Raw genomic sequence first — 12,367 nt, 5'->3', positions numbered from 1 at the left:
ACGCCAGCCGCGAACCCGCAACGCCAGCCTCTAAATCCAAACGCCAGCAGCGAAAAACCAACGGCAGCCGCTAAACCCAAACACCAGCCGCGAACACCCAATGCCAGCTGCGAAACCCCAACGCCAGCCGCGAAACCCCAACGCCAGCCGCAAAACCCTAACGCATACCCCCAGCGCCTGCATCTACACCCTAACACCAGCTGCGAAATCCCAACGCCAGCCGCGAACCCGCAACGCCAGCCGCGAACGAGCAGCCAGCCGCGAACCCCCAACGCGCCGCAAACCCCCTAACGGCAGCCGCTATACACCCAACGGCTGCAGCTATACCCCCAACGCCAGTCGTAAAACCCCAACGCCAGCCGCGAAACCTCAACGCAAGTCGTGAAACCCCAACGCCAGCCGGGAAATCCTAACGCCAGCCGCGAACCCGCAACAACAGCGCGAACGCGCAATGACAGCCGCGAACCCCCATCGCCAACGGCGAACCCCCAACGCCAGCCTCTATACCGCCGCCAGCCCTGAAACCCCAACCCCAGCCGCGCAACCACAACGCCAGCCGCGAAGCCCTAACGCCAACCGCGAAACCCCAACCTAGGCCGCGAACACCCAACGGCAGCCGCGAAATCCCATCGTCAGCCGCGAACTCCCAACGCCAGCCACGAAACCCCAATGCCAGTCTCTATACCCAAACAGCAGCAGCAAAAACCCACCGCCAGCCGTGAAATCCCAACGCCAGCCTCGAAAACGCAACGCCAGCCTCTAAACCCCAACGCCAGCCGCAAAACCCTAACGCCAGCCGCGATACCGCAACCTCAGCCGCGATACCGCAACCTCAGCTGCGAACCCCCAACGTCAGCCGCGAACATCCAACACCAGCCACGAAACCGCAACGCCAGTTTCTAAAACAAAACGCCAGCAGCAAAAACCCGGCGCCAGCCACGAAACCCCAACGCCAGCCTCTAAACACCAACGCCAGCCGCTAAACCCCAACCCCAGCCGATAAACTCCAACCACAGCCGCAAACCCCGTACGCCAGCCGCAAAACCCCAACGCAAACCGCGAAACCCCAACACCATCCGCGAAACCCCAACGCCAGCCGCAAAACTCCACTGCCAACCTCGAATCCACAACGCCAGCCCTCTAAACCTCAACGTCAGCCGGGAAAACCCCAACGCCAGCCGCTAAACCCCAAAGAATGCCCGCAACACCAGCCTCTACACACCCAACGACAGCTGCGAAACTCCAACGCCAGCCGCAAACACCCAACGCCAGCTGCGAACTTCCAACGCCAGCCGCGAAACCCAATGCCAGCCGCGAAACATTAACATCAGCCTCTAAACTCCAACGTGAACCGCGAACACCCAGCGCCAGGCTCTAAACCCAAACGCCAGCAGCGAAATCCAAACGCCAGCGGCGAAACCACAACACCAGCCGTGAAACCACAACGCCACCCACGAAACCCCAACGCCAGCCGCGAACGCCCAACGCCAGCCGCGATATCCCAACGCCAGCCGCGATACCCCAACGCCAGCCACGAAAACCCAACGCCAGCCGCGAAAACCCAACGCCAGGCTCTAAACCCCGCCAGCCTCTAAACCCCAACGCCAGCTGCAAAACCCCGCCAGCCGCGAAACCCCAACGGCAGTGTGAAACCCCGCCAGCCACGAAACCCCAATGCCAGCTGCGAAATCCCAACGCCAGCCGCGAATCCGCAACGCGCCGCGAACGTGCAGTGCCAGGTGCCAGCCCCCAACGCCAGCCGCGAACCCCCCCAACGCCGACCTCTAAACCCAAACGCCAGCAGCAAAATCCCAACGGCAGCCGCGAAACACAAACGCCATCCGCGAACACCCAATGCCCGTTGCGAAAACCTAATGCCAGCCGCCAAACCCCAACAGCAGCCGCAAAACCCTAACGTCAACCGCAATACCCCAACGCGAGCCACGAGACCCAATGCCAGCCTTGAAACCTCAACGCCAGCCGTGAAACCCCAACGTCAGCTGCGAACACCCAACGACAGCCACGAAACCCCAACGCCAGTCTCTAAACCCAAATGCCAGCAGCAAAAAAAACAACGGCAGCCGCGAAACCCCAACGCCACCCTCTAAACCCAAACGCCAGCAGCAAAAACACAACGCCAGCTGCGATACCCCAACGCCAGCCACAAAAACCCAACGCCAGCCGCGAAACCCCAACGCAAGCCGCTACACCCCAACGCCAGCCGCTATACCCCAACGCCAGCCGCGAAACCCCGCCAGCCACGAAACCCCGCCAGCCGCGAAACCCCGCCAGCTGCGAAATCCCAACTCCAGCCGCAAAACTCCTACGTCAGCAGCTACCCCCAACGCAAGCCGCGAAACCCCAACGTCAGCCGCGAAAACCCAACTCCAGCTGCTAACCTCCAACGCCAGCCGCTAAACCCCAATGCCAGTCACGAGCCCCAAAGCCAGCCGCTAAACCCCAACGCCAGTCACGAAACCCCAACGTCATCGTCGGACCACCAACGCCAGCCGCTAAACCCCATCGCCAGCCGCGAAACACCAACGCCAGCCGCTAAACCCCATCGCAAGGCGCGAAACCTCAACGCCAGCCGCGAACCCCCAATGCCAGCCGCGAACCCCCAACGCCAGCCGCGAAACCCCAACGCCAGCCGCTAAACACCAACGCCTCCCGCTAAACTCCAACGTCAGCCGCGACGCCAACCCCAGTCGCGAAACCCCAACGCCAGCCGCGAAACCCCAGCGCCAGCCTCGAAACCCCAACGCCAGCCGCGAAACACCAACGCCAGCCGTTAAACACCAACGCCAGCCGATAAACCCCAACGCCAGCCGCTCAACCCCAACGCCAGCCGCGAAATCCAAACGCCAGCCGCTAAACCCCAACTCTAGCCACGAGCCACCAACGTCAGCCGCGAAACTCCAACGCCAGCCGCTAAACCCCAACGCCATCGTCGAAACCCCGCCAGCCTCGAAAGCCCAACGCTAGCCGCAAATCTCCAACGTCAGCCGCAACCCCTAATGCCAGCCACGAGCCACCAACGCCAGCCGCTAAACCCCAACGCCAGCCACGAAACCCCAACGCAATCCGCTAAACCCCAACGTCAGCTGCGAAATCCCGCCAGCCACGAAACCCCGCCAGCTGCGAAATCCCCACCAGCCGCAAAACTCTAACGTCAGCCGCGAAACCCCAACGCCAGACGCGAAACCCCAACGCCAGCCATGAGCCACCAACTCCAGCCGCTAAACCGCAACGCCACCCACGAAACCCCAACGCCATCGTCGGACCACCAACGTCAGCCGCTAAACCCCATCGCCAGCCGCGAAACACCAACGCCAGCCGCTAAACCCCATCGCCAGGCGCGAAAACTCAACGCCAGCCGCGAAACCCCAATGCCAGCCGCGAACCCCCAACGCCAGCCGCGAAACCCCAACGCCAGCAGCTAAACACCAACGCCACCCGCTAAACTCCAACGTCAGCCGCGACCCCAACGCCAGTCGCGGAACCCCAACGCCAGCCGCGAAACCCCAACGCCAGCCGCGAAACCCCAGCGCCAGCCTCGACACCCCAACGCCAGCCGCGAAACACCAACGCCAGCCGCTAAACACCAACGCCAGCCGATAAACACCAACGCCAGCCGCTAAACCCCAACGCCAGCCACGAAACCTCGGCAGCTGCGAAATCCCCTCCAGCCGCAAAACTCCAACGTCAGCCGCGATCCCCGTCAGTCGCGAAACCCCAACGCCAGACGCGAAACCCCAACGCAAGCCGCTAAATACCAACGCCAGCCGCTAAATCCCAACGCCAGCCGCGAAACTCCGCCAGCTGCGAAATACCCTCCAGCCGCAAAACACCAACGTCAGCCGCGACCCGAACGCCAGTCACCTAATCGCAACGGCAGATGCGAAACCCCAACGCCAGCCGCGAAACCCCGCCAGCTGCGAAATCCCAACTCCAGCCGCAAAACTCCAACGTCAACCGCGACCCCCAACGCCAGCCGCGAAACCCCAACGACAGCCACTAAACACCAACGCCAGCCGCTAAATCCCAACGGCAGCCGCGAAACCAAAACGCCAGCCGCGAAACCCCGCCAGCCACGAAACCCCGCCAGCTGCTAAATCCCCATCCAGCCGCAAAACTCCAACGTCAGCCGCGACCTCCGTCTGCCGCGAAACCCTAACGCTAGCCGCTAAACCCCAACACCAGCCACGAAACACCAACGCCAGCCGCTAAACCCCAACGTCAGCCGCGAAACCCCAACGCAAGCCGCTAAACCCCAACGCCAGCCACTAAACACCAACGCCAGCCGCGAAAACCCAACTCCAGCTGCGAACCCAACGCCAGCCGCTAAACCCCGACGACAGCCGCGAACCCCCAACGCCAGCCGCGAACACCCATCGCCAGGCGCGAACCCCCAACACCAGCCGCGAAACCCCAACGGCAGTCGTGAAACCCCAACGGCAGCCGCGAAACCCCAACGACAGCCGCGAAACCCCAACGCCAGCCGCGAAATCCCAACGCCAGCCGCGAAGCCCCAACGCCGACTGCGAAACCCCAATCCCGGCCTCTAAACTCCAACTTCAGATTCTAAACCCCAACGCCAGCCGCGAAAACCCAACTCCAGCCGAGAAACCCCACCGTCAGCCGCGAACCACCATCGCCAGGCGCGAACCCCCAACGCCAGCCGCGAACCGTTAAATCCCAACGCCAGCCGCGAAACACCAACGCCAGCCGCTAAACCCCATCACCAGGCGCTAACCCCAACGCCAGCCGCGAACCCCCGATGCCAGCCGCGAACCTCCAACGACAGCCGCGCAACCCCAACGCAAGCCGCTAAACCCCAACGAAAGCCGCTAAACCCCAACGTCAGCCGCTAAACTCCAGCGCCAGCCGCGAAACCCCACCAGCTGCGAAATCCCAACACAAGACGCAAAACTCCAACGTCGGCTGGGAAACTCCAACGCCAGCCGCGAAAACCCAAAGCCAGCCGAGAAACCCCAACTTCAGCCGCTATACCGCAACGCCAGCCGCTAAACCCCAACGCCAGCCGCGAAACCCCAACGCCAGCCGCGAAACCCCAACGCCAGCCGCTAAACCCCAACGACAGCCGCGAAACCCTAACGCCAGCCGCGAAACCCCAACGCCAGCCGCTAAACCCCAACGACAGCCGCGAAACCCCAACGTCAGCCGCGAAACCCCAACGCCAGCCGCTAAGCCCCAACGACAGCCGCGAAAGCCCAACGCCAGTCACGAGCCACCAACGTCAGCCGCTAAACCCCAACGCCAGCCGCGAAACCCCAACGCCATCGGCGAAACCCCGCCAGCCTCGAAACCCCAACGCCAGCCGCTCAACCCCAACGCCAGCCGCGAAACCCCGCCAGCTGCGAAATCCCCTCCAGCCGCAAAACTCCAACGTCAGCCGCGACCCCCGTCAGCCGCTAAACCCCAACGCCAGCCACGAGCCACCAACGCCAGCCGCTAAACCCCAACGCCAGCCGCTAAATCCCAACGCCAGCCGCGAACCCCCAACGACTGCCGCGAAACCCCAACGAAAGCCGCTAAACCCCAACGCAATCCGCTAAACCCCAACGCCAGCCGCGAAACCCCATCGCCAGCTGCGAAACCACAATGCCATCGGCGTAACCCCGCAAGCCTCGAAACCCCACCAGCTGCGAAATCCCAACGCCAGCCGGGAAACCCCAACGCCAGCCGCGAAACCCCAACGCCAGCCGCGAAACCCCAACGCCAGCCACGAGCCACCAACGCCAGCCGCTAAACCACAACGCCAGCCACGAAACCCCAACGCCATCGGCGGACCACCAACGGCAGCCGCTAAATCCCCAACGCCGGTCGCTAAACACCAACGCCGGCGTCTGAAGCCCAACGCCAGATTCTGAACCCCAATGCCAGCCGCGAAACCCCAACGCCAGCCGCGAAAATCCAACGTCAGCCGCGAACCCCCAGCGCCAGCAGTGAACCCCCAACGCCAGTCGCGTACCCCCATCGCCATGCGCGAACCCCCAACGCCAGCCGCGAAGCCCCAATGCCGGCTGCGAAACCCCAATGCCGGCCTCTGAACCCCAACGCCAGATTCTAAACCCCAACGCCAGCCGCGAAAAGCCAACGCCAGCCGAGAAACCCCACCGTCAGCCGCGAAACACTATCGCCAGGCGCGAACCCCCAACGCCAGCCGCGAACCCCCAACGCCAGCCGCGAACCCCCATCGCCAGGCGCGAACCCCCAATGCCAGCCGCTAAACCCCAACGTCAGCCACGAACCACCAACGCCAGCCGCGAAACACCAACGTCAGCCGCGAAACCCCAACGCCAGCCGCAAACCCCCAACGCCAGCCTCTAAACCCAAACGCCAGCCACGAACCCTCAACGCCAGTCGCGAACCCCCAACGTCAGACGCGAACCCCCAACGCTTGCCGCAAAACCCCAACGCCAGCCGCGAAACCCTAACGCCACCCACGAAACCCCAACGCCACCCGCGAAACCCCAACTCCAGCCGCGGATCCCCAACGCCACCTGCGAAACCTCAACGGCAGCCGCGAAACCCCAACCGCAGCCGCGAAACCCCAACTCCAGCCGCGATCCCCCAACGCCAGCCGTGAACCCCCAACGCCAGTCGCGAACCCCCATCGCCAGGCGCGAACCCCCAATGCCAGCCGCTAAACCCCAACGCCAACCACGAACCACCAACGCCAGCCGCGAAACACCAACGTCAGCCGCGAAATCACAACGCCAGCCACGAAACCCCAAAGCCATCGGCGGACCACCAACGGCAGCCGCTAAATCCCCAACGCCGGTCGCTAAACACCAACTCCAGCGTCTGAAGCCCAACGCCAGATTCTGAACCCCAATGCCAGCCGCGAAACCCCAACGCCAGCCGCGAAAATCCAACGTCAGCCGCGGACCCCCAGCGCCAGCAGTGAACCCCCAACGCCAGTCGCGAACCCCCATCGCCAGGCGCGAACCCCCAACGCCAGCCGCGAAGCCCCAACGCCGGCTGCGAAACCCCAATGCCGGCCTCTGAACCCCAACGCCAGATTCTAAACTCCAACGCCAGCCGCGAAAAGCCAACGCCAGCCGAGAAACCCCACCGTCAACCGCGAAACATTATCGCCAGGCGCGAACCCCCAACGCCAGCCGCGAACCCCCAAAGCCAGCCGCGAACCCCCAACGCCAGCCGTGAACCCCCAACGCCAGTCGCGAACCCCCATCGCCAGGCGCGAACCCCCATCGCCAGGCGCGAACCCCCAATGCCAGCCGCTAAACCCCAACGTCAGCCACGAACCACCAACGCCAGCCGCGAAACACCAACGTCAGCCGCGAAACCCCAACGCCAGCCGCAAACCCCCAACGCCAGCCTCTAAACCCAAACGCCAGCCACGAACACTCAACGCCAGTCGCGAACCCCCATCACCAGGCGCGAACCCCCAATGCCAGCCGCTAAACCCCAACGCCAACCACGAACCACCAACGCCAGCCGCGAAACACCAACGTCAGCCGCGAAATCACAACGCCAGCCACGAAACCCCAAAGCCATCGGCGGACCACCAACGGCAGCCGCTAAATCCCCAACGCCGGTCGCTAAACACCAACTCCAGCGTCTGAAGCCCAACGCCAGATTCTGAACCCCAATGCCAGCCGCGAAACCCCAACGCCAGCCGCGAAAATCCAACGTCAGCCGCGGACCCCCAGCGCCAGCAGTGAACCCCCAACGCCAGTCGCGAACCCCCATCGCCATGCGCGAAACCCCCAACGCCAGCCGCGAAGCCCCAACGCCGGCTGCGAAACCCCAATGCCGGCCTCTGAACCCCAACGCCAGATTCTAAACCCCAACGCCAGCCGCGAAAAGCCAACGCCAGCCGAGAAACCCCACCGTCAACCGCGAAACATTATCGCCAGGCGCGAACCCCCAACGCCAGCCGCGAACCCCCAAAGCCAGCCGCGAACCCCCAACGCCAGCCGTGAACCCCCAACGCCAGTCGCGAACCCCCATCGCCAGGCGCGAACCCCCATCGCCAGGCGCGAACCCCCAATGCCAGCCGCTAAACCCCAACGTCAGCCACGAACCACCAACGCCAGCCGCGAAACACCAACGTCAGCCGCGAAACCCCAACGCCAGCCGCAAACCCCCAACGCCAGCCTCTAAACCCAAACGCCAGCCACGAACACTCAACGCCAGTCGCGAACCCCCAACGTCAGACGCGAACCCCCAACGCTTGCCGCGAAACCCCAACGCCAGCCGCGAAACCCTAACGCCACCCACGAAACCCCAACGCCACTCGCGAAACCCCAACTCCAGCCGCGGATCCCCAACGCCACCTGCGAAACCTCAACGGCAGCAGCGAAACCCCAACAGCAGCCGCGAAACCCCAACTCCAGCCGCGAACCCCCAACGCCAGCCGTGAACCCCCAACGCCAGTCGCGAACCACCAGCGCCAGGCGCGAAACACCAACGTCAGCCGCGAAACCCCAACGCCAGCCGCAAACCCCCAACGCCAGTCTCTAAACCCAAACGCCAGCCGCGAACCCTCAACGCCAGTCGCGAACCCCCAACGTCAGACGCGAACCCCCAACGCTTGCCGCGAAACCCCAACGCCTGCCGCGAAACCCTAACGCCAGCCACGAACCACCAACGCCAGCCCCGAAATCCCAACGTCGGCTGCGAAACCCCAATGCCAGCTGGGAAACCACAATACCAGCCGCGAAACCCCACCGTCAGCCGCGAACCCCCATCGCTAGGCGTGAACAACCAACACCAGCCGCAAACCCCCAACACCAGCCGCGAACCCCCAACGCCAGCAGCGAACCCCCAATGCTAGCCGCTAAACCCCAACGCCAGCCGCAAACCACCAACGCCAGCCGCGAACCTCCAATGCCAGCCGCTAAACCACAACGCCAGCCGCGAAAAAATCAACGCCGGCTTAGAAACCCCAACGCCAGGCACGAACCCCCAATGCCAGCCGCTAAACCCCAACGCCAGCTGCGAAACCCAGCCAGCCACGAAACCCCGCCAGCGGCGAAATCCCAACTCCAGCCGCAAAACTCCAACGTCAGCCGCGACCCCCAATGCCAGCCGCGAAACCCCCAACGCCAGCTGTGAACCCCCAACGCCAGCCGCGAACCCCCAACGCCAGCCGCGAACCCCCAACGCCAGCTGTGAACCCCCAACGCCAGCCGCGAACCCCCAACGCCAGTCGCGAACCCCCATCGCCATGCGCGAACCCTCAATGCCAGTCGCGAACCCCCAACGCCAGATTGTAAACCCCAACGCCAGCCGCGAAAACCCAACGCCAGCCGAGAAACCCCACCGTCAGCCGCGAAACACTGTCGCCTGGCGCGAACCCCCAACGCCAGCCGTGAACCCCCAACGCCAGTCGCGAACCCCCATCGCCAGGCGCGAACCCCCAATGCCAGCCGCTAAACCCCAACGCCAGCCACGAACCACCAACGCCAGCCGCGAAACCCCAACGCCAGCCACAAACCCCCTAACGCCAACCTCTAAACCCAAACGCCAGCCGCGAACCCTCAACGCCAGTCGCCAACCCCCAACGTCGGACGCGAACCCCCAACGCTTGTCGCGAAACCCCAACGCCAGCCGCGATGCCCGAACGCCACCTGCGAAACCCCAACGCCAGCCGCGAAACCGCAACGCCAGCAGCGAAACCGCAACGCCAGCAGCGAAACCCCAACGCCGGCCTCTAAAATGCAACGCCAGCCGCGAAACCCCAACGCCAGCCGCGATACCCCAACGCCACCTGCGAAACCCCAACGCCAGCCGCGAACCCGCCACGCCAGCCGCGAAACCCCAACGCCACCTGCGAAACCCCAACGCCGGCCTCTAAAACGCAACGCCAGCCGCGAAACCCCAACGCCAGACGCGAAACCCCAACGCCAGCCGGAAAACCCCAACGCCGGCCGCGAAAACCCAACGCCAGACGCGAAACCCCAACGCCACCTGCGAAACCCCAAATGCCACCCGCGAAGCCCCCTCCAGCCACGAAACCCCCAACACCAGCCTCTAAAACGCAATGCCAGCCTATTAACCCCGCCAGTCTCTTAACCCCAACGCCAGCCGCTAAATCCCAACGCCAGCCGCGAACCCCCAACGCCAGCCGCTAAACCCAACGCCAGCCGCGAACCCCCAACGCCAGCCGTGAACCCCCAACGCCAGTCGCGAACCCCCATCGCCAGGCGCGAACCCCCTACGCCAGCCGCTAAACCCAACGCCAGCCGTGAACCCCCATCGCCAGGCGCGAACCCCCAATGCCAGCCGCGAAACCCCAACGCCAGCCGCGACCCCCAACGCCAGTCGCGAAACCCCAATGCCAGCCGCGAAACCCCAGCGCCAGCCGCGAAACCCCAACGCCAGCCGCTAAACCCCAACGCCAGCCGCTAAACCCCTACGCCATCGGTGAACCACCAACGCCAGCCGCAAAAGCCCCAACGTCAGCCGCGAAACACCAAAGCCAGTCGCTAGACCACATCGCCAGCCGCGGAACCCCAACGTGAGCCGTGAAACCCCAACGCCAGCCCCTAAACCCCAACGCCAGCCGCTAAACCCCTACGCCATCGGTGAACCACCAACGCCAGCCGCAAAAGCCCCAACGTCAGCCGCGAAACACCAAAGCCAGTCGCTAGACCACATCGCCAGCCGCGGAACCCCAACGCCAGCCGCGAAACCCCAACGACAGCCGCGAAACCCCATCGCCAGCCGCGAAACCACAATGCCGGCTGCGAAACCCCAATGCCGGCCTCTAAACCGCAACGCCAGATTTTAGAACCCCAACGCCAGACGCGAAAACCCAAAGCCAACCGCGAAACCCAAGCGCCAGCAGCTAAACCCCAGCGCCAGCCGCTAAAACTCAGCGCCAGCCTCCAAACCCCAGGCCAGCAGCGAAACAATAGACAATAGACAATAGATGCAGGAGGTGGCCATTTGGCCCTTCGAGCCGTGACACACCAACGCCAGCCTCTAAAACGCAACGCCAGCCTCTAAACCCCAACGCCACCTGCGAAACCCCAACGCCACCTGCGAAACCCCAACACCGGCCTCAAAAACCCGGTGGTAAAAACCCCACATTCCTCTCAGTGGGTCACCTGGGTCCAGTTCCGCCAACCTTCTCTCCTGTGCCACTTGTCTGGTCTGTGGCTCAGCCATCCTCCGTTCCTGTGCCACTTGTCTTGGCTCCTGTGGGCGTGGGTCACTGGGCGTTTAATCAATCCGGTCCAGTGATTCCGGGGATCCCAGCGGTTCCAGGTATTCCAACGTGCCCACATGCTGCTGGTCGGACAGCCACAGTTCATCGGTGCGGGCCGCTAGCCAGATGGGATCATCACAACTCTCTCCCGCGAGCTGCCGGCGGATGTCTCACGGCAACTGCTGCAGGAAGTTAAATTCAAAGAGCGGGCAGGGCAGGTGGCCGCCCATGAGCATTAGCATGTCGCTCCTAAAGGCCGAGGGTATCTGGTCGCCGAGCCCGCCCATGTTAAGGACCTGACCTGACAGACATTCATAGCAAAAGGATTTGAGTACAGGAGCAGGGAGGTTCTACTGCAGTTGTACAGGGTCTTGGTGAGACCACACCTGGAGTATTGCGTACAGTTTTGGTCTCCTAATCTGAGGAAAGACATTGTTTGCATAGAGGGAGTACAGAGAAGGTTCACCAGACTGATTACTGGGATGTCAGGAATTTCATATGAAGAAAGACTGGATAGACTCGGTTTGTACTCGCTAAAATTTAGAAGATTGAGGGGGGATCTTATAGAAACGTACAAAATTCTTAAGGGGTTGGACAGGCTAGATGCAGGGAGATTGTTCCCGATGTTGGGGAAGTCCAGAACAAGGGGTCACAGTTTAAGGATAAAGGGGAAATCTTTCAGGACCGAGATGAGGAAAGCTTTTCTCACACAGAGACTGGTGAATCTGTGGAATTCTCTCCTGCAGAAGGTAGTTGAGGGCAGTTCATTGGCTATATTTAAGAGGGAGTTAGATGTGGCCCTTGTGGCTAAAGGGATCAGGGGGTATGGAGAGAAGGCAGGTACAGGATACTGAGCTGGATGATCAGCCATGACCATATTGAATGGCGGTGCAGGCACGAAGGGCCGAATGGCCTATTCCTGCACCTATTTTCTATGTTTCTATGACAGGCACGCTACATTTGGTTCGGCCCGTAGATCCGGAGCAGCAGCTCCTTGAGGCCTGTGTACTTACCCACCGTCGGCGGATTATCCAGGTAAGGAATGATCCGACCGGCCGTCTGCTGGTCAAGGGTGCTTACCACATAGATAGCGAGTCTCGTCGGCTGTAATGCCGCGGATGTAAAATTAGGATTCGGCCTGTCGGAACCAAATCCTTG

General features: G+C 62.9%; 1 protein-coding gene across 1 annotated transcript; it reads left to right on the top strand.

The window, feature by feature from the left end:
• The first annotated feature begins 451 nt into the window (after window positions 1-451).
• LOC116985505 (extensin-like) lies at window positions 452-8,830 on the top strand. Its single transcript, XM_033040267.1, has 5 exons — window positions 452-551; window positions 596-891; window positions 3,122-3,178; window positions 5,360-5,425; window positions 8,531-8,830. The coding sequence occupies exons 1-5, from the start codon at window positions 452-454 to the stop codon at window positions 8,828-8,830; spliced, it is 819 nt and encodes a 272-aa protein (XP_032896158.1).
• Window positions 8,831-12,367: the final 3,537 nt, after the last annotated feature.

This window comes from Amblyraja radiata, chromosome 22 (assembly GCF_010909765.2).
Source record: "Amblyraja radiata isolate CabotCenter1 chromosome 22, sAmbRad1.1.pri, whole genome shotgun sequence".
NCBI lineage: Eukaryota > Metazoa > Chordata > Chondrichthyes > Rajiformes > Rajidae > Amblyraja > Amblyraja radiata.
The sequence above is the reverse complement of the archived record's forward strand: the minus strand, read 5'-3'. Positions and strand labels throughout refer to the sequence as shown.

Coding starts and splice junctions, on each gene's coding strand:
- LOC116985505 (XM_033040267.1), top strand. CDS start 452: ATGACAGCCGCGAACCCCCATCGCCAACGGCGAACCCCCAACGCCAGC. Junction 552..595: donor CCCAGCCGCGCAACCACAAC/GCCAGCCGCGAA, acceptor ACCCCAACCTAG/GCCGCGAACACCCAACGGCA. Junction 5,426..8,530: donor TCCAACGTCAGCCGCGACCC/CCGTCAGCCGCT, acceptor CCCAAACGCCAG/CCGCGAACCCTCAACGCCAG.